A 22,885-nucleotide genomic window follows, 5' to 3' on the forward strand; every position below is an offset into this window, starting at 1 on the left:
GATTTATAGAAACAATTAATACTGTATTATCCTTGGCTCTCTAAAATTCTCTATAATCATTATCCATCTACCAGTATTATTTTTTTCCTTCCGGTTCACACTTGTAAATTCAGTCCAGTTATATATACCTGGCCTAAATGTTCCTATCCCCAGACTGTTGATCATGAAAATATTTGCGTGTCTGTATAAAGAACTACCAAAGATTTTTGCAGGTATTTGTCCGGCAGTTGCCTTACTAATCCTGCTTCTTTTTCTTCTAAGGGTCAGAATGGAAAGTACAGTTTAAAGTAAAAAATTGTTATGGAAACAAGATGGGATATATAAAATGTTTAAGGAAAATCGAAGTATGAATCTAGACTGAACAAAATCTTTCTGAGAGTCAGAAAGAAGAGTAGTTGAAGGTGACATTTGGTTACCTTGAAGAAGAACAAAAATATTGCCTAAGTTAGAATCACATTGCATAATCAAGGATGAATGCAATATATGGCGATGAATATTCATTAAACTCCATACGCAAGGAGCAGCCCATTACTAATTCAGTTAGACTGTGACACATGTAAATTTATGTACAACTACTACTATTATTATCATCATTATCATGATATCAAACACAAACAAATGCTTCACTATTCTAGGAATAAGATTGATACAGATATCATTTTTAACAGAACATTCTTCAATGCATGATAAATACACAAGATGCATGTACATGTAACAGCAGTTAATTACATGTACATGTACATATCGTAAGTGACGGTAGTGAAAAAAAATTGCATTCACTTTGCGTTACGATTTTCCTTACTACCGTCACTTCGTGAAAACAGCGACGATATATACTTCCTGCATACTTTACACATTAAAGCTGTGCAAAGCTCCAAAGAACCAGACATAAAAAAATTGTATCTACTAATTCTATTTAGATACGAATACATTATGATACCAGCATAATTCGTCAAGTACTGCTAGAGTGTAGGGTGTATTAAATTAATCGACTCCTTGAAATCAGATATCATGTCACTTCTGGTCACTGATCATTCCATATCAGTATCATATACATGTGTACATTTTATTCAAAGAGACCACTTGAAACATATATCCTTTCTTCAGTTAATCAGGCAAAAATTACTTAATTGCAAACCATACTGTACAAACAAATGTTCTAAGATTAATACTGGAGACAATAGAAACAATCCACACATTGAAATCATCAAAGCAAGAAGCTTCAATTTATGTATTCTGCAATTTTTAATTTCTCCTCTTTTTTTCTTCTTCTTCTTTTTTAAAATATGGCATGGCCAAATTAATTCAGTATTGTGCAATAGCAATAAAGCATCAGTCAGAAACCATAGTACTGTTTATACTGTACTACACTATATGTACAGTAGATGGGCATGTGTGATCCTAAATGCATTCAAGTTATTTAGAATATTCCAGCTATTCATCTACATGGGATGTACTTTCAGGACTATCACAGTTATCTTATCGTTTACGTTGTGTGCATTCCTTCAACAACATAATACATGTTAGTACATGTAGTACAATGTAATGTGTTTCCTGCCAATTTTAAATTCGACCCTTCCCGACATCTCTTCTTTTGATACCTTTGTTTATCTTAACATCTCTCTCCATCTATTCCTCTATCTTTCATTTACATGTACAGTATGTCAGTATTTAGTATAAGGTGTACAGGAACAATTTACCCACTTTTCCTTGTATTTAATATACAACATGTATCACATTATTTTCAATCAAAGAATGTTGTTAAACATTCCTTGTTATCAAAATATATATTTTCTGATTCAACTATAAAATATTAGAGCACAAAAGATTCAACAATACAAACATATATTGTACACCACAAGAGTATGTGTTACAATCATCCTTCAGAAACAAATCACATCAGGTACTCCATAAAAATGAATCTCACGCTCAATTTTCAATACCTTCTCTCACATTAGGATACCTGACAGCAAAGTTATAAAGTATATTCAACCAAGTAATGGGTAGCCTATGGAAAGGTTAAAATGCAAAAAATAGAAAGAATCATAAATGATTAATATGATGAAAGGAGGGGTAAAGAGCACTTCACTACCATAAGTATCCTCCTTGTCATGTTTCCTGAGACAGAAAATAGATTGGATTTCACAAAAAGGCCAGCCAAGACCAGTACAGAGACCCGACTAATATCTATCACCTCCCACTCGCCGATGACTTCCAGTGCCGAAGTCCTCCCAGGCTTTCAGCACCTCAATTACTTAAATGTCAACCCCGTCATTTATTGTTAGCTGATTTTAACTCCCCATCCAGGGGCACACCAGAGCATTAAAGGAAGTAATGGCGGGGAAGAAAACAAGGGCTGGGATTAGCACTAGATGCTAAGTATGATGCAGTGCGGAACACAAAGGCAAAGATGAACAAATACAAGGGGGTGTACAATTATACAGAAGTAGTAGAGTTCTGACAATATCTATCTTTCTCAGATGCATGCATACAAATGTACCTACAACGTAGTACAACATGGGAGGAACATGTACATGTATGTACTGAATAAATCTATTTACCATAGTAGATAATCAAAACTTTGTGCTTAAAATAGAAGAGGAAAAAAATCAATCAAAATTGCTAAATAAAGAAGAAATGAAACTGGAATGAAGTAATAAGTTAGCATTGATCAGCAGCAACAGTAGAGATTCTATATATTTAGTTGTAAACAACAAGTGTGCTGTACATAGCTAGAAAGTAAGTACTTTGCGACATACTTTAAAGGTCAGCAGGGCAAACATCATTTTCTTTGTAAAACAAAACAAAAATAGATGATTTCTCATCGAGCCTGGAAAGAATCACTGAAATTCTCAATGGAGATTGATGCAATATGTGGCCATATTTTTGTAACTTCATGGAGATACAATTATATTGTAGAATGACTCGAGCCCTAGACTTACCGAAAACATTCATATCAAATACAATCCCAATAATACATGTATGTCAATTCTGTGGGAGAAATTCTGGATCACTTTTTCAAAAGAGTAACATACACACAACCTTAAAAGTCCTTCCTGATGAAAACACAAAACAAATTGTATATAAATCATTTATTTTGGACTTAAGTTCTATGCACTAATAGTAATAATCAGACCAAACTTCTTGTATTAAAACAGGTGAGCATCTACAAAAAAGTCAAACATCAGAATCTCCAGATTTCCTGAGGCTGTAGTGTACATTGTAACTTTAATATAGAAATAATCCAATCTATAGCTCACTGAAGAAGCTATTAAGGGAGAAAAACACCCCAAAATTGCAGTTGTAACTGTAACTAAGTTCTGACTTCCCAAGACTTTTCCCATGTTTTGAAGTACATGTAACCATGATTCACTTTGTCACAGAGAGCCATTTTCACTGAGATATGTGGTCAAAAACCCCATGAAAATAATTCACAGGACACCCATCCAATTTGCCCCCATGACGTCATACTGGTTTTTCTTCAAAATCACTTCACAGTTAGTATCTGTCTGGAGGTGATATGCGTCATTGGTGTCTAGTGGACTTGATAAAGATGGCTAAAGCCCCTTTCAGATAAGGCGCAGGCAGCAATCTGCCCCCCCCCCCCCCAAATAAATGCTTCAGAAGCAAAAAATGAAATTATAAGCATCATGCACCTCACATCTCTGTATTTCAGAAAGCATTATTTATGCTGAAGGGCCTTTGGCACAATCACCTTCTTAAAATCCCACATTCCATGGTCATTTAATGGTCATTTTGAGATACTTTCTAAATTGAATGAAATAGATGGATAAAAATCATATGCCATACAGCACACATTGCAGGAGATCACCCTACACACGAAGTGGTTATTATTTTGCCAGTGCAGGTTCTTAAAACGGTTAACTGCATCTTTTCTGAATGAAGCTTACGGATGATTTCCTCTAGGAGTTCCTTCTTATACAAAAAGCCCTAGATTACACTTGAACTAGAGTCTAGAGCTTAACCTGAGATCACTTGTAACATCAAGGATTATGTAACCCTGATACCCCCATCTTACATGTTTTGCTTGATTCAAACGGTCTTGTGGGGGACGCTGCTATTAGGTCGCTCAGCAAAATTTAGAGGCAAGACAAAGCGCGTCTATAATGCAAATTGTATAATTATTGGAAATCGTAATTTTATCACACAGAGGTTGAACCACAGTGTTGGGATTTGGAGTTGGTAAATACTAAATACATATTATCTAGATGAGGCTTAATGTTAGCTAAACTTTCATTCATATAGATGTAAAAAAATAACTTATAATAAACAACCATCACTAAATATTAGGTATTTGGGGTTTCTGTGGCATCTTGTCATGCCACTGCCATTCACTATTAAAGCTACATAACTAATATTATGTAATAACAAATAGAGACAGTACCATTTCAATTGCATGTGTATGAACATATCTCTATTTCTGCAACCCACATATTAGTCAAATGATGTATCTTCAACTGGATAACCTTTACCTGCAATTTCAGTGTAGGTCTCCATTAAAAGTAGACGTTTCAAAATCTTTATTTGATAAATAATTTGAAGTAGACTACTAATGGCATTCTCTCTCTCCTGTCAATTTTATCCCTTATTATTTTAACGTAAATGATTCCGACCTCAATCATCTCTTGTTTTCACAACGTAACACCACTATTTTTCCATTTAATACCAGAACTCACAAATTTGAAGGTCAAGCAATTACTAGGCAAGCGATATCTGCAACCCCAAACCCATATATCTGACTAACACCTTCACTGTATGATGAGCTGTATAAACCCTTAATGAGCCTCAGGTGGAGGGCAGTCAGTGGGGTAAGGGGTACCTGGTGGCGAGGTGTTCAAGCGGCACAAAGTGATTGATGCCCTAATTAGATTGGAAGTTCTGGATTACAGCAGCCAGTGATAGACAGGATGAATTTAAACAAAATTTGGTTGAACAGAGATATGAATTCATTGTAAAAGATATCACTTTTCAAATGAACGGATGCTGAAGGTCACTCTTTCATGGAAGCCTGCACTGTGGATGGATACTAACTGAAATACTACATTCATTTTCCTTGCAAACTGTTATAACAAAAAAAGATTTTCAGTGATTTCACTGCTTGGTTTAAGAACATAAGCTCAAACCTGTGTGATGAACTATCAATGTTACATCTGGGATAAAGCTGCTTCTTATAGCACACTAATGAAACCCAGTAATGTTTCACTTGGACATTCCTTTGGGGTCACAATCCATATGTACATTACATAGTTGTTTGCATGTACGATTTATGTACTACAGTGGAGAAACATATTCCTGTTTAAATATAATTTTCCTCAACCCCCCCCCCCCCACTCTCTCTCTCTCTCTCTCTCTCTCTCTCTCTCTCTCTCTCCCTCTCTCCCTCTCATACATATATAGTGATATTATATAAACAGCCTTCTGTCTCTTACTCAGCAGACACTATGTAGAACAGAGGGCTAGCTATGTCAAACAGGGAGAAATGGGAAGAAATCTTTACTGGTTACAGCACTTTTCCCATGATATGGTTATTAAGGGTAATACAAAGTTTTGGTATAGGGTCATGAATTTGGTTCAATTTAACATATTGGAAGCATATGCATTCCTACAATATTCAGTGATCGTTGTCGCGGTTGAAACCGAGTCTAAAGTGGTGACAATTTAAATAATAAGCTCTTTATGTTGTATAGCTCCCTCTCAAGGTCAAGATATTGATATAGCTATAAAACAATGTTTCTTGACTAAAATCGACCGATTTGCTATTCCCGTTTGGAAATTATATATCACAACTGCATATTCTGAGATTTTCATGGTCGCAGCTATCATTTTATGGCCGTAGACGCTATTTGAAGTTTATAAAAATTTACCGGGAGCACCAGTAAATTTTGATATTCATTATATCTCGAAAGCAGAAGTGTTTTACGGGCTAATTTGTTTAGTGCCTATAATACATCCGCAGGGGCATCCAAATATATCACAATTGTAAGGAATCACTATCTAGCCAATTTTCAAAATTTACCAAAACTTTGTATTACCTTTAAGTTTGAAAAATGTGATTAAAATAGGGGTGGAAAAAAATTGGTTGAGGAAAAGGCTCATTCATCAAGATATTGCTTGACAGCTTCAGTGTGAAGGTCAGTTGACCATCTGCGTGTTTTTTTCCTAAGTATGCTCATACTCTCATCTAAAGTGCAATTTTTTAAGCACTGCAATACATAAATTATAATGCAAGTACAGCAGTGATATATTTCATAACGGTAATCAATTTAGTAAAATGTTGGTACATGTAAATTGATTGAAATCAAGGATTGAGCAACAAAACATACTGCAGAGGATTAAGCATAAAGCTGAATAGTTCTAAACATAAATTTGAGATGAAAATATTTTTTTTATCGGGCGAATATATTGCTCTTTATTCTCTCTATTCTTCAGTTTTTTAAAACTCTGTTTGATTCCATTTATTATTACAATGCATCTCCGCATAATTCGCTTTTACTTACAGAATTTTAAAGTCAAAGAGTGAAAATGAATGTTAATTGAGTGTGCAATGGTGGTAGTAGAAGTGTTTGTTTTTTACCCGACTGCTAAGAAAACATAAATGCTTGTTAGTAAGCAACCGGAGGACTGACGGCTTTAGGTCCTCTCCGAGAGACCTGGTAATAAGGATTACCGGTAATGTCTTTATTACCAAAGGGCACTAGCGCATCGACTTGGTTTTGAACCCAGGTCGCCGGATTACGAGACCAATGCTTTACCAACGGAGCTATCGCGCCTCCTTTATACAGCAAAACTATAGTTACAATGTACATGTATATGTAGCAGGAATAAAAAGGGAACTTACCAAGTTTCATCGTTCTCAAATTCCAGCTCTCCATCCACATCCACAAAGTCGATTCCATTTCCCTTGGCAGTTGCCCCAACTGTCTTGTAGGGAACACGCACCATGCCTCTTGCACCAGATGATCGAACAACCTTGAACTGTGCCTCACCAGAAGATTCTGGAATCTTGGTAAGTTTGTCCTCAAAGTGGAATATGCCAGCGTGATCATCATCTAGAATAGTAATGGTGGCAAGGAGTGGTTCTACAATCTGTGCTTGCTGATCGTTGCAGTTGCTCTGGAACATTCCATCTGGGCCACCAACACGGATGTTGTTCAGACGCACAAAGAAGTGCTCGTCCTCTTCAAAGATATCATCATCGATGATGCTGAGGGGAATCTCCTTGTGCGTTTCTCCTGGCTTGAAGATTAGAGTCCCCTCTGCATAGTGGAAGTCCGAACCTGCATTGGCCGTACCGTCCTCTGACTTATAGTCCACATATACGGTGCTGTTCATGTCCCCACCGAGTCGCGCGACAGTGATCGTAAAATTTCCCACATTCTCCATGACAGTGTAGTTGAACGGGTCAAAACAAACACGGGTGATGGAGTCATCCTGCAGTACTTCTATATTCACTTCTGCCACACTTGCTCGCTTCTTCTCCAACGTCTTCTTGAGGATATTACCAGCGCCACACATCTTCCTAGTAGCCTGAATACGGTAGAAGGCCCTGCTCTTCTGCTGGTTGTTGAGGGATTCGTAGTTGGCCATCTGCTCAAGGGTAGCAAGATCAGCATCTGGGTGTTTCTGTCTAAGCTCCCTCAGAAGGCGAATGGTTTCCTTCCTAGAATCCTCCAGATCCTTGATGTCACTCACATCTCCATCCAGATCCTTGTATCTTTTGCCCTTGAACTCAACACCATCCATTCCATGATTGAGATGATTCTCATGCATCTCATTCTCGCCCATCTCCATTGCATTTTGTAAGTTGGACCCTCTCCTAACCACTCTTTCAGCAGTGTACTTTTTCCTGAGAAATCTGTAAAAAAAGATGCGCTTATCTGCGATATATGCCCAAATAACAGTCACAGGAAACATCAGTAGTGTTACTATTGCTTCCCACAATTCAATGACACCAGGAGAGAAAAGCTTCAAAATGGCGAGTAACCACAAATAAGCCAATACACTGAATGAAGCGGTAACAAAAAAGACTCTTAAATGCTTCAAGCGCCGAAGCTCCCCATTAGGTATACAGTAGATACATATTGCAATGATAACAAACAGGTTAAATGCTGCACTACCAACAATTGTTCCAGGGCCGAGATCTCCTGCTTCAAAGCCTCGCCCACAAATTTCAATAATAGAGAGCAGGATCTCAGGGGCTGAGGATCCTAGAGCCATGAGAGTTAGGTTCGACACGGTCTCGTTCCAGATCCTCACATTCACAGTTACCATTTCCCCATTGGGTTTCTTGATGGTGATTTCTTTCTCCTTCGAAGTGATGACTTCAATTGCGGACATGAAGCGGTCAGCAATGATGGACACTCCAAGGAATATGAATGCAAGTGCACTAAAGTACACAATAGCTCTGGCTATCTTATCTCCAAGGGATATGTCCTCTTGCGGTAGCCAAACAGGCAAGATTACTCCAGGTTTACATATGGTCTTATTATTATCTATGGTCCTTGCTTCTGTCCCATAGACTGCAAAAACTTGAAGAAGCAGAAAGCACAGGAGTAACTTCAAACTGATGATCTGTGTGGTCATCTGCCACACAGACAGTCTCCTTGTCTGGGCCATGTTGCCTGTAAAGCTAGGCGCTCACCTGTCCACAGCAGTAAATCTTTAAAATAAGGAAACCACACACCGATGTAATCGTGGGCTATCTCTCTACTTCATTGTACTCGCTCTTGTCTCGCTCTCTAGATCAATCAGATCATAATTGTTTCATGAAACATGCAGTAAATGATGAGGAACCATGTGTTGTTCGCTATATGCTCTCTCTCATATTAAGCTGTTCAGTCCTCACATAATCGGAGTCCATGTAGAGATGCAATAAGTTTGAAAACACCTGGATAGATACAAAGTAAAAGTAAAAGGAAAAGAAAAAGTGGCGGGTTATGATGTATTTCGTATGTACGGCCTAACACTACCATATTTGCAGAACCTTTCTCTTTATATGGATGACAAAAATTCACTTAACTTGAAGATGCACTGCAAAAGTTCTGCATTTTATGCATGGAATGTCATGCTCTTTTATGTTTAATTTCAAATTATATCTTTTAACCAGAGAGAGAGAGAGAGAGAGAGAGAGAGAAAGAAAAAAGATTTGCTTATCATGCACCACACAATCAACTACTGAGATATCACTTCCAAGCCCTTTCATCTTCAGCTATAAGACCCAAACAATAATGGGAAAGAAAGGTAAGATGAAAAAATGTCTAACCCATCAATTACCTTAATACCATAATTCAATTCAAGTACAGTACTGCATTACTCCTACATTGAATGAGTATTCCACACACTGCACATACATGTATGTACTCTACTAAATAATTAATAAATAGTTAATACATATTGACTGTGACTAAGCATGTCAGTTTCTTTTTTTCTTCTTTCCACATCAGATATCCAGCACATCTTTGAGGCTTATGGATTACGTCCGACCCACATTATTTCCTAGCTCACATGTGTACATGTACGGTATCTAATTCCAAAAGTAATCTGTTTTTACATTTGAATTAATCTCGCAAGCTTGGATATACAGCTACATGTAAACTAATGCAGGAAGTGACAGATTTACACCGCATATACCAGTATGTCATAACTGAAGGTCCCTCCTTCGATATGAGTTAGTTGCATATTTATGTCTATTGAATATCACAAAACCATGTAGGAACACATTAAATCTACTTCTTTTTCCCTTCAAAGACAAAATCCAAGCTGACAACACAAGCTAACATACCGGTACATAAACAGTATTATGATAATATTTAATGTACAAAATAATTCTTTCTAGAATACTGTCCTAACATAACTGTCAACTCTATAATTTTCTTTGCCAGCTACTCTCCATTAGTTTTGCATCATTTTCTAGAAATTGAAATTTCAACCCAATTTGAATACCAAACCATTTTAACAAATTATAGAAAATTGGCACAAATAGCATACCGTAATAAAAAAATTGAGATAAATTTGCAAGGGAAGAAAAAGAATATGATGAAAATTGATGACCATTTATTTAAAATGTTTACCCCCCCCCCCCCAAATGATTTTGAAAACTTTCTATTGTAGGCTCTAGTGGATTGGGGGGGGGGGGGTGGAATTAGCCCTGTATGTTACCAGGGGTATGTACAGGATTTGCCTTTTATCAACAGCTCCTCCTCACCCCCCTCCCCAACCCCTTTAACCCTGTCCTGTGTATACATTTCTGAACATCACTATCTGATTAGGGGTTACTTAACTTACATTTACAATTCATAAGATTAGCAACTTATCAGCAGATTGGTTATTGTTACACATGTACAGGTATCCACCAACTGAATACAAATCTTTTTTTGTCCTTGACCTGTCACTTTCCTGTGATTCCAAAATGTTCAATTAGCTGAGGCTTGTGTCTTTTTCCACCAACAGCAAAATCACATTTACACATCCATTTAAAACAGCATGTATTTCCTACACCACTGAATTGAAAGATCAATAAACAAGGGCAGTTATATCATTCAATAATACTGCCTTACTTTAAAAAATCAATTATTTAATTGTGCAGGTCCTCAGCCTACAATACATTAAATCCTCAGTGTGTATCCATTCATTTAGTCTGCATAAGCTCTATTCTTGACAATAGAAAATTGATCTACAATCTACATCTACATCTGAACAAACATAGGCCTACATTTCTACTCATTTCATGACTTTGTGGTCAAAACTTTGTCTCCACACCAAGTCCACAAAATTGGGTGTTCTTTTAACTGTGAAACAAGGTCTAAAATAAGGTTGTAACAAGACACAACTTAGATCCAACTTTTTAACAATAACAAAAAACACAACATTAACAGTATGCCTACTACTACTAGAGTCTACTACTAGACTTCTAGGTCTAGTCTATAAACACTAACAATTCTAGGTCTCACAATAAGTTCTAACTCTAACTCTAAGTTGTTAATTGTTAGTCAAATTCTGGTATAGACTAGATCTAGAGCCTACACATGTAATCCCCACCCAACAATTTTAATCTCTTCTTCTTTGCTACAAATATCGCTGATCACACTAATTATTGAATAATATCAGAACATAGGTCTAGACCCCTATAGGTCTAGTCTAATTAGATTCCAAACTAGGACCTACTCCTGTTTGACAAAGTGGACAATTAAGAACATTAAAATTGTAATATAGGTATTGGTACCCAAACGCTGTGTGTCCAGAAAATGAGAAAGGTTGGTATATCCGCACAGCCACAGGCGATTTCAAACAGTAATTTGATTTTGAAGAGGCTTTCAAAATACAACATGCAACAACGAACAAGCAATCTTTTATCAATCTTTTGAGACTTACGTTGGAAAAAAGTACAAAGGATAAACCTTCATGATGATTGGTTCTATTTAATGACTATTTTTAATTGAATCCAAAAGCAAAAACAATGGATTAGTTTTGTTAGTGCCCGGACACACACACTCCCCTCATCCACACGCCCGGATCGCCCGGAACTGCTAGCATCCGCATCATATCCCTGCTGCAGTTCCTGCAATTTCTATCCATCTCATTTTGTGAACGCTATAGCCTAAACCACAGCTCACCGACCGTTGCGAAATACCGTTTCTGGTTCTGCTGCTTTCTTCCCAATTGCATTCATGACTTCCTCATTCTTCCAACAATGCCCATGCTATCCTTTATTCCACTCAATTCCACATAAAAACATGATGAATCAAATATTATAACGACGTCTTCTTACCTATTCCTCGCATCCCATCATAAAGGCAGACAGCAAACTAGCAGCCTAATATAACAGATATCGCGATCCCTACCGAAATATGTCGGCTGCTACGAATTTGGTTCAACAGTAAACGCACGCATTATACCGGAATACGAACATGATGCACACACGGAGCGCTTCCCTTTACAGTTTACCGAGTGTGTGTGTGCCGAAAATCAACCCGAGCCCCGACCCATCACATTTTCGAATCATCTCATTATATTTCATTGACGTCATGGACTAGCGGCATAGAAGGGAGTCATGATCGTGGGCGCGTGCACGGTATTACCACTCTCTCAATAAAGCATATTGGGGGAGTAAGGCAGAATTAATTCTACGTGAAAAGGTGCTGATTCGAATCAAAATAACGGGCCCACCATCAAATACATCGCAAAGGATTACGGCTCTAATCGAATTGAGCAAACACGTCAGGAATAAGCTTATTATGGATAGAGAAATAGTTGCATATGCATGGGGGCCCATGCAGGTACTCAAACTCCCATAATTTGTAATGCTTGCAAACCTACACTTTGATACCATACTTTCAAAGTGCGAAATCGACCAACTTTAATTTGTATGGGCCTTACTCTTGGCTGAACTAAAATTTAGCAAAACTGGCCTCCCGAAATCGGAGAGAACTTGCATGCATCATTCAGTTTCATATCTCGTGTTTTATGTTCTCAACGGGTCAATCGCAGTAGAGCCCTACAGGGGCGGATCTAGCTTTTTGCCAGGGGGGGGGGGGGAGGTTGACCCAGTGGCGGATCCAGGATTTTCCAACAATCGCGCCGTTTTACTTTTTTTTTTCTGTTCTCCTTATTTTCCTTTTCTTTTCTTTTTTTTCTCTCACATAATTGGCCACCCAAGGGGGGGGGGGTTAAACCGCCGAACCCCCCCCCCCTAGATCCGTCCCTGCCCTACCCCATCTCTCGCTAAAATTCCCACTTTCTTGGGATGCTCTTTTTCATCGAGTTTCATTCGGAAACCAAAAGACAGCGGGGAAAATATATGGGCTACCTCTGACTAGGATAAATGCAGCATCATAATTAGGATCAATATCATTTTTACATGGGCCTTCCCTCGTATTTGAAAAAAAAAGTATGATTCTATTTATTATGTTTATATATCCTCTCTGCATGGCTCTCCTTCTCACTCCTCTCTCGATGAAAGCATATTCAGGAAGAAATTCTTTACAACCATTTTGTGTCGGCATATAATATATGGGACTCTCTTCTTCAACCTACATGTCCAATGCCGTATTTTCATTATTTCACGGATGAACTGAACACAAATAATATTTTGCTTCGTTTTGTCGGCTAAACAAGGTCGATCGCAGCTGGTAGTCTGACCCGCTCTATAAGAAATTGCGATAATTTTGACTGGTGAAAATACAGTATAAAAAGCAGAGTCAATTCCCGCAGGCACCTTGATTTTATACAAGGGGAGATGATCATGGATATGGGATATCAATTTTCGATTGATTAATTGGAGCATGTAGAAATTGGATTTTAAAATAGGCCTCGGTTCCCCGGCCGGCTCCGTTCACAAATATGAATAATGAATGAAAATGTCATCATAATCACGCGCAGGGTTCGAATCCATGAAATTATATGGTTCAATTACTTATGGTTTTGAGATAGTTGCCTTCCCATTACAGTTATTATTTTATAGGCCTACATAATCTTCATCTTCTATACAACTTTCTTCTTTTTGCCATCTTGTTGAAGGCAGCTGAATTATTAGCATACTTTTCGCCTCGAGAGCTAGTCAAGGCTCGACAATTTCAGATAGTGATTGTGCGTCCAAGATCATGACCTGCGGATGATGTTGATTCATTTTTAGCGGAGTATATTGAATTATTAATTTTAAAGGTTTTGACAAATGCCTATTGAGCATACATGTATTTGTTTAACTTCTTCGGTATTTGTTAAGCCTCCCCCCCCCCCCCCCCCCTCGATCTCTCTCTCTTCACAATGAATCTTTCGATGAACCGTATACGTCTCCATTTTACACTTATCTTTTTACTGTATATTATTGGATAACTGGGACGCAATTTTCGTTGAGTACCATCCCCCTCCCCCTCATTAGCCTTTTGAAAATAATTGTTGGGTTGGGGAGGGGGGTCATTAACTAAGTTTGGATCATGTCGGGTGGTGAGAAGAGACCTTTGCAGGTATCCATCCATCGTGACGGTGATGGCGCTGATCAAGAAAGAGATAGTACACGATATGAGCTCTTTGGTTCCAGCCGTCGACGGAGAAAGTGGCAGGGGGGGGGGGGAGGCAGAGGCCAACAGATAGAAGAAAGAAAAAAATTGGTGGGGAGGGGAGCAAGCAAAGAGAAAGAGAGAGAGAGAGAGAGAGGGGATGGGCGGGCAGAGAAGCAGAGGGGTTAATACAGAGAGAAAGACAAAAAAATAAGACGGGACAGTGAATAAACAGAGAGAGTGAGAGAGAGGGAGGGGGCAGCGATAGTATATATATAGAGAGAGAGAGAATGAGAGAGAATGAGAGAGAAAGAGAGAGACAAGGAAAGAGAGAGAGAGAGAGAGAGGATGTATGGGCAGGGACAGAGAAATATATTATATATAGAGAGAGAGGGGGGTCCTTCCTTTCCTCACTTCTCGTCTTTCACGCATTTTCTGTAGAGAATTCATGAGTGAAATTTGTTTGGAAAATACAGCGACATTTAGTGTTACTTATCAACACTCTTCCTAGACGATCCAGAGAAATCAATACGGACTAGCCCTCTGTATCAGTTGAAATATGCATTCTAGAACAGACTCACTTCATAAATGCAGAGATGATTTCATAACCCTGTTCCTTTTGATGTTGTTTTGTTCTTATTTTTCCCCAAAGTCAAATTCATCAGCCATAACGAGCAGTAGCAAGTTTGTTGATGTTTCTGCCTTTGTGAGGTAGCTTGAAGGCTTAAAAATGTGTATGTTTTTAATTGCATCTTGGAGATTAATTTTGGATACTTTTAAGCTATGGTGTGTGCTTGGAGGCATTTGACTAATGATTAAATTACCCAAAATTTTCACAATAACAAGTTTATAATTCCAAGTCAGGTTTTCAAATTGATAAGATATCGAAGAGAAAGAGTGAAAGTAAGAGAGAGAGAGAGAGAGAGAGAGAGAGAGAGAGAAATACATGAGTGTGCGTCTCTGTGTATGTGTGTGTGTGAGAGAGAGAAAGCATTGAAATAAGATAGACTTGTAAACATTGCAATGGTTTTCAGATTTGAAAACAATTTTTTATTCACAATATATAACAACATACAATATGTGGTATGAACTCCTCACAGTTTAATACCAAATAAACTTGATTGACAAATGATTTACTTAAAATGCATATCAAATATAGTTTGGTGTTAAAGGCCCACTGCACTACTTGTAGCTACTTGCGCCCTCTATATAACAAACCATGCCTAATCGGTGACCATTGGTCCCCCATGATCCTCTTTTTCTTATGTTAACTGAGAGCTGAGTTGATGAGATAACCACCTGTCCAGTGACCTTGCAGGGCAGTCTAATCCCTCCTGTAAACTATGGCAGATACACTTTCAGAGGAAAATCGAACCCAAACACATATATCTCGGCATGGAAGTGAAACAAGATGGCAAAGTCATTAAAACTTTTTGAATACAATTCACTCCATTAATGTATTCATTATATTAGTTCAAAATAATGATTAAGTCAATTGATTTACATTCCAAAAGGGGCAAGAATAAAACTTGAACAAAATATCAATAAAAATCAACATGTTGTGGTCAAATAATAATGTGTTTCCTCAAGGTAACAATCTTCTTTCACCTAACTTTGATCTTTTTAAAGATTTTGAAAACTTGTTAGCATCTCGAACATTCAAACGTTACGCGCTTAATAGTCATATGTTCAGGGTATACCTTAAACTTCATCATGCCGAATCATAAAGCAAGATGGTTCTACACGTTCATCAATACATTTACACAAAATACTCTTAAACATTTGATCACAAATAAGCCACAGTTTATGAGAAACATTACATATGAATATCAAAAATGCATGTCACAACATTCTAAAAATAAACACAAGTGTATTTCTTGTTGCGGAAGTGCATACAAAATATAAGGCTCTTGTGTGAATGTGAATTTTCAAATGCAGTTTTTTTTGGCTGGGATAAATTTTGCAGAAGTGATCTATATCTTCCATCAATGTGATGTATTAGTAGAAGTGTGGTGGTGCTTTATTAATACATGAGATGCTATTAGTTTAAAGTAATATACGGTAGTCACAATTGATGATCTAAGCGCTGGTACCCATTTCACAAAGCCCTTTTTCAATGACAAAAATCAGTGACAAATCTGCTGATAACAAATCAGAACCTAGGATTTCGCTAGCTTATAACAAAAACTGTCATTTGTCACTGATGACAAGTTTTGTGAAACGGGGCCCTGGACACTAAAAAAATGCATCTTCTCCTTGATGGAGCAATATTCTTAAGAAGAAAAAAAAATCAAATAAATGAATAAAAAATTGTCCTTCATGTGAGCGAGGTTTGTCCAAGCTTCCAACGAAATTATTACTAAGTTAATTTTCATTTCATTGGTTTTTGTTGAATGATTACAGACAAGCAAAAAAAAAAAAAAATTAAAAAAAAAAAAAAAGGGTCAACAATTTAACATCTACATGAACGTGTATGTGCAGTCTCATTATGTTTATATATATATATATATGAGTTGTTTGATAATTTTCAGAACTTTTGTGAAAATTAAAGCAAATATGACAAAAGATCTTATCATAAAACATGGAACTTATGTAGTGTTAACATTGACTGTTTTCACAAATTATAAAACTCAATGACGCGTTTCAATTATCTTGCGGCATGACATTTGCAAATCTGGACCACTCGTTAAACTTTCTTGCATGCAAAAATTTGTGGCATCTATAACCTTCATCAATGAATAGACAACAGTACGAGTGACTATGATGACTTGCGAGTTCCACACAGCATCTGATAAACATTGAATAGAGATAGATAAGTTGGCACCCAAATCCAATTTACAGAGACATACAGAGTGAGAAATAAGGCTCGTCTTTGAACCTGGTCCTCATAAAAATGACACAATATTGATCAAAGATATGAAGAGGAGACGCCGAAATCACGTTCCGAGAAAAAGAAGAGCACTAAATAAATTCATGTAGACTTAAATGCCTTCTGGCATATATAACCTTCAATGTATAAACAACAATAAGAGTGCCTTTGATGACTTGCAAGTTCCAAACAGCATCTGATAAACATTGAATAGAGATAGAAATGCGTGCATGATCACGAATAGTATTTTAAGTTGGCGCAAAAATCCAATTTACAGAGACATACAGAGTGAGAAATAAGGCTCGTCTTAGACAAAACAGGCAACAAACAAACAAATAAACAACGAAACCATGATCATTTATACATGTTTATCTCTTCTTGATGTTTCAAATACTTCTATCTCTCTCCAACACAAATTAAAACATAATACCTTTTTTTTTTTGGTCAACAAATTTCCAAGGTTGTATTAAAAAAAGGACAAGGCCAAGTGCAAAAAGCAATATAAAGCATTGATATGATACAATATATGACAGAGAACATAATTTCCTATACACATTCAATATTTTTCAGAATATATATGTTGCATCAGTTCTTTGACACAAGTATCACAGTACACAAATACAAACCATACAAGTATATTCCGACTGAGGCTGAGGAGTTGAGGCAGATATCCAGTCAGTAAACTTATCAAAATAGAGGCAGTCGGTTTAAAAACTTATACATGTATGATAATTGGTGAAAATGATACAAAGATGTTATCTGAGATGTGAATGTAAGCCTATCAAAATGATAATATAACACTCTGTTCTTTCCATTAAAGCCATATTTAACACGATTGTCACATTGATGACATTGTATTTAACCCAAATAATCACAAAAAGTACATGAAGCAAGTACACAAGTTCATCATAAATCTCCTTGTTCATGATCACATCACTTGAAATAAAAAGTTTTGCTGTGTACAGAACAATTATTTTAAAATCCAGACTCCCAACTCAAACAGTTGAAGGGAATGTTCAGTTTAGGTATGTCACCAAAAAAATGTATTGTCAGTTTGAATACCTTTAATAGTAAGTACCTTAGAAAATTTGGAGCAAACAAAAAGACTTGTCCTTAATGCAAAGTACTTAATAGTCATCAATGTTTGTTAATTAAAAGTTCTTTTTTGACATATCTGAACTAGGGTTTGGCTAACATCAAGCCTCATCAAGATAGTATACGCATTGTCAGCTCCATATCCTAACAATGTGGTCCGGCTCTTAACAGACCATATATAAAGAAGTTAAATTTATATAATGAAAGTACACTACAACAAGCAAATGAGAGAAGAAGTTTAAAAAACTTTTCAATGTATGATTCTACATCAATTTCTGACTCTACAAGAAACACTTAATTTGACACCAAATTTGACATCGTATTTAAAGGCAGCCTGACACTCATACATGTGTACAGTACATGTGTACATAGTCACTTTCAATAAACTTCATAATTGCACTGGTAATACATGGGCATGACACATCCGTCTAACAAGAACCCAAAACAGAATATACTTTTGAGACAATGACATATATATACATCTATATTTCTCTATATACATCTATATATATATATATATAATATTTACCGGTAATACAAAAATAAGGACAGGAGAATTATACACACTCTTCATTCAATTCATTGGTTTTCTTCATTCTTCAATATCCAAAGTATAAAAATAGGAGTCCGCCTATGGTATCACACACTATCTTTTTTATTCCTGTGAAATGCAAAGAAAACTGCAGTTTCCTGTAACTGTCATTAATTGCATTCAAACTACAATAATTAATAACATATTAAACACCTTTATCTTTAGTGCAATGCAAGGAATAAGTGCACATTGAAGAAACAAAATTGTTATCAAAAAAAGTATAAAAATTAAATTCCTGAACTGAGAGATGTTTCACTTGTTTTTCTCAAACGAAGTTTCGGTATTTTATAATCTCAGTATTGTCCGGTTCCCATTCAGTACACCAGGGTCGAGAGAGGCGAATTTTCAAAAATGCCTTGTCTAAGGATGTAAGCACCTGGCAAGGAACAAATCAGTGACATCTCATGAGATTCACAAGCCTACACAAATACTCCACAGTGCTTTCGTGCATTCACAAATACACCACAGAGCTTTCGTGGATTCACAGATACACCTCAGTGCTTTCATGCATTCACAAATACACCACAGTGCTTTTGTTGATTCACAAATACACCACAGTGCGTTCGTGCATTCACAAATACACCACAGTGCTTTTGTGCATTCACAAATACACCACAGTGCTTCTGTACATTCACAAATACACCACAGTGCTTTCTTGGTTTCATGAATACACCACATAGCTTTCTTGCATTCACAAATACACCACAGTGCTTTCGTGCATTCACAAATACACCACAGTGCTTTCGTGCATTCACAAATACACCACAGTGCTTTTGTGCATTCAAAAATACACCACAGTGCTTCCGTGCATTCAAAAATATATATATTCATTTACCGTACCAAAGAGTTTGTACTACAGTCCACAAGGCTCATCTATCGCAGGCATTTTTTAAGACGATGGACATTCAATGTACAAAAACAAATGTACAGTTCTAACTACATATGCGTATGAACATAGCAATTGGTTCAGAATTTCATTAAATTCATCGCAAATACTTACGCTGACGTACAACGGCAATACAGATTTACTTTATAATTTCAATACATGGGTATTCACAATAAGAATAAAAGCTTGATAATAAACAATTTCTCAATTTTGTTTCAAAGCAAACATAAAGCATACCATGAGACCAGCTCTAAGCCAATCACATCATCAGGATCCACAAATCTATAATCTATAATACAAAATAATTAAACAATATGAGGTAATCAGAAGGCACAAACACATTGTGCATGTTTCCCTGGAGTTGTCATAGTACACTTAGGTCAATTAAGGTGATATAATTGTTTCTTTTAGATTTCACACACACACACACGTACACAAAATAATTGGGATTCATTAATTCACATGGTAAACATTAAAGCCTATCAGCACTAGTTTGGCCAGGAGGGATTAGACCTCCCTGTCGTGGTTACTGACAGGTGGTTATCTCATCAAATCAGCTCTCAATTAACGTACCGGTAAGAAAAGGGGGATTATGGGGGACCAACGGGTACCGCTTAGGCATTTTTTGCTATATAGAGGGCGCAACTAGCTACAAGTAGTGCAGACAGGCTTTAAAACAAAACGGCATGTTGTCACCTGATTTCCCTATCAGCTCAAAGCCTAACTACACTGTGATATTTTACTTCTGCAAAGTCAGAATGCAAAGAGATGGTCAACTACCAGTATTCAAAATAGCAAATGCAATGATATTAATTTGCTCGCGCTCAGTTTTTATATCAGGCTGTTTTCCAACTGGGATAATAAGCTCATCTGGGCAAAGAGAGAGTTGCATGGGCAAAGAGAGAGTTGCATGCACACATTGGGTGGCCAAAGTGTTTGTTGTACCGTAATCCGATTTTCCGCATCAGCTTCCAGTTATGTGATTGCATTGTGACAAAAAAAAGTGTTGAAGCGATTGGAAAAGGCTAATCATGTAGCAGATAAGCATTTAGAGTATGCCGTTAGGTTGTGGAATCCTCAAAATCATAAGTAATTTGCTCGGTTTTGCTGAGGGTCATATGCAATGTACACAGAAATGTGTATATGGGACTACACAAACATGCGGAATGAAACTTGTGGTCCACAACCTTTAGCCGTTACCTGCCATCCTTTTCAGGGGACATTTTTTCTACGTTACTTTTCCGCACTAGCGTTAAAAAAATGAAAAGTTTACAAATCTATTTTGTTAAAAACCTCTCCCAGAACTCGACCTTCTCCCTTAAACTACAACATGAAAGTTATTTCTGCAACTCTGACGGGCATGAAGATCTTGGACTGTTGTTCACAATGATGTCTACAATGATCTTTGCCATCGCCTTGTTTCCTGAACAACTCAATTCCCAACAGTGAAACCTGTCTATAAAGTCCACCCAAGGGAGACAAGAAAAGTGGTCTTTGTAGACAGGTTCTTTTAGTACATGATTCAATGAGAAACCATTTTCAAGGGAAACAAAAAAGGTGGTCTTTGGAGATGGGTGATCCCTAAACCAGGTTTGACTGTATTACGACAGGTTGATTTCGGCAAAGAGAGCCGGCATGGAAACGACGGACTGCTGTTCACACTGACGTATACATCGCTTGTGGACGAGGTCGATTTTGGCGAGGTAAGGCACAAACTGCAACATGATCAAGTAGTTGTCCAACTTGCCATGCGTCTCTGTAGGAATGAAGGAGCGGAGAAAAAGACAAAAACACATAACAATTATTTGTACTCCATCCCCATTTAGCCATATTTGTGAATCCCCTTAAAGGGATCGTTTAACAATGTTAAATCTGAGATACACGGCCCTACGTGTTATCAGTGTCTTTAATATGGTGTAATATTGAAGCCCTAAAAAAATTGCGCTTCAAAATGGTCAAGAAGTGCCTCAAAAAAGTAAAAATCTTTGAGTGACCGGTTTTACCATACTCGTTTTCCCCAATAGACTGTAGTGTTATGAAAACCGTCAGGCGAACGGTTTTCAAAATTTGTAATTCCAATCATAAATATCTTGATAATCAGACAGGCGATCGGCTTGTAAAAGTCATGGGGTTCCTGACTGACCTAAAGGTTTATAATTATCATTGCATCATGAGCTAAATCCAGAATTTTGTTTCAGAATCTGAGACAAAGTTACCGGATCCCTTTAATGAAGATAGAGATGAAAGAGTTCTGGGCCGATCAAATCGACATTATAAATGTTTTTTTTTAACTCTGCTACATATCATATATGATGTACATGTGCAAAAATAAATTATATACATATTGTAACACATCAAATTGTAACTTCCCATGCAAGCCATAATGTCAGCGATTACTTTGGGAAAATTATCTTTTAAGAACTCTCTAAACAATACTATATACAATTAAACTAAAGCGCAATAATACATTGATATATTTGATAAGATTGAAATGTCTAATTCAATTTCCTTCGTTGCAATACCAATACTGACACCTAAGGGTATAAATGTTACCTTACACAGAAAGCTACAAGACAAGTTTGGAAAAAGGAGAGGATATTGTTTACAACACAGACTGAACAAATTTTAAAAGATTATTATTATTATTATTATTAAAGATAAATGTCTTTCCAAAGGACATTATTGCCGATGGGATTCGAAATAATAATAATATTGGATATTTAAATAGCGCACATATCCACCCAGCAAGGTGCTCATAGCACTCGAATATTACCCCGGCTCTGCTAGGCTACCGATTTCGGTGCTCACAGCATTCAAGAAATTCCTTCCTACCGGTCCCCATTTACTTCACCTGGGTGGAGTGTGGCAATCGTAGATCAATGTCTTGCCAAAGGACATTAGTACCACGAAACCCTGTACCTTGTGGTTCACAGTCCAGAGAGTTATCTACTAGACCACAACGATAATGATTTGCAAACCAAATTGAATCTCCACTACCATCCTTAATACATACCATGGCAGTATTTTTGGAAAATTGTGCGATAGTCCTTGTGAAGTTTGAGAACAGCCTGCCTGTTCTCTAAGCCTTCCAAATCTGTGAAAGAGAAAACAGAAATCAGATATCATTATGGAGGTTCAAATTCCAGGCCTTAAATATTCTCATTAATTGTCTACACTCAGCACTCTAAAATGTAACGGTATGGAATGCTTTTCTTTTCTTTTTTTATCAGCATTTCCAAATCTTGAACCATTGTATGGGTACTTGAAGTGCCTTTGTCAAATATACCCATGGCTGGTACTACCCTCTATGGCCAAATAACGTAGTTGCGGTAGCGGGAATAGAAAATTGCTAACATGTACTCGTACAATCTGTGACAATAATCTCATGGCTCTAGCACTATTCTAAGCAGTAGGGGCAAATATTTTTA

At 37.0% G+C, this 22,885-nt stretch overlaps 2 protein-coding genes across 2 annotated transcripts in view; both read right to left on the reverse strand.

The window, feature by feature from the left end:
• Positions 1 to 6,396: 6,396 nt before the first annotated feature.
• On the reverse strand, positions 6,397 to 12,044 carry LOC115929736 (sodium/calcium exchanger 3-like). The gene is made up of 2 exons (XM_030999666.1): positions 11,789 to 12,044; positions 6,397 to 8,908 (listed from the first exon to the last, which is right to left on the reverse strand). Exon 2 carries the CDS (start codon positions 8,635 to 8,637, stop codon positions 6,856 to 6,858), a length of 1,782 nt encoding a protein of 593 aa, XP_030855526.1. The 5' UTR covers positions 8,638 to 8,908; positions 11,789 to 12,044; the 3' UTR covers positions 6,397 to 6,855.
• A 7,994-nt stretch (positions 12,045 to 20,038) lies between these two features.
• Positions 20,039 to 22,885, reverse strand: part of LOC100893306 — a 33,608-nt gene continuing 30,761 nt past the window's right edge. The window contains exons 10-11 of the mRNA XM_030998347.1: positions 22,471 to 22,551; positions 20,039 to 21,213 (exon numbers count right to left, since the gene is read on the reverse strand). Of these exons, the coding sequence (XP_030854207.1) occupies positions 21,059 to 21,213; positions 22,471 to 22,551 (236 nt within the window). The 3' untranslated portion in view covers positions 20,039 to 21,058. The remainder of the gene's footprint in view (positions 21,214 to 22,470; positions 22,552 to 22,885) is intronic.

Source organism: Strongylocentrotus purpuratus, unplaced genomic scaffold (genome assembly GCF_000002235.5).
Source record: "Strongylocentrotus purpuratus isolate Spur 01 unplaced genomic scaffold, Spur_5.0 spur5_scaffold_5, whole genome shotgun sequence".
Classification (NCBI taxonomy): domain Eukaryota; kingdom Metazoa; phylum Echinodermata; class Echinoidea; order Camarodonta; family Strongylocentrotidae; genus Strongylocentrotus; species Strongylocentrotus purpuratus.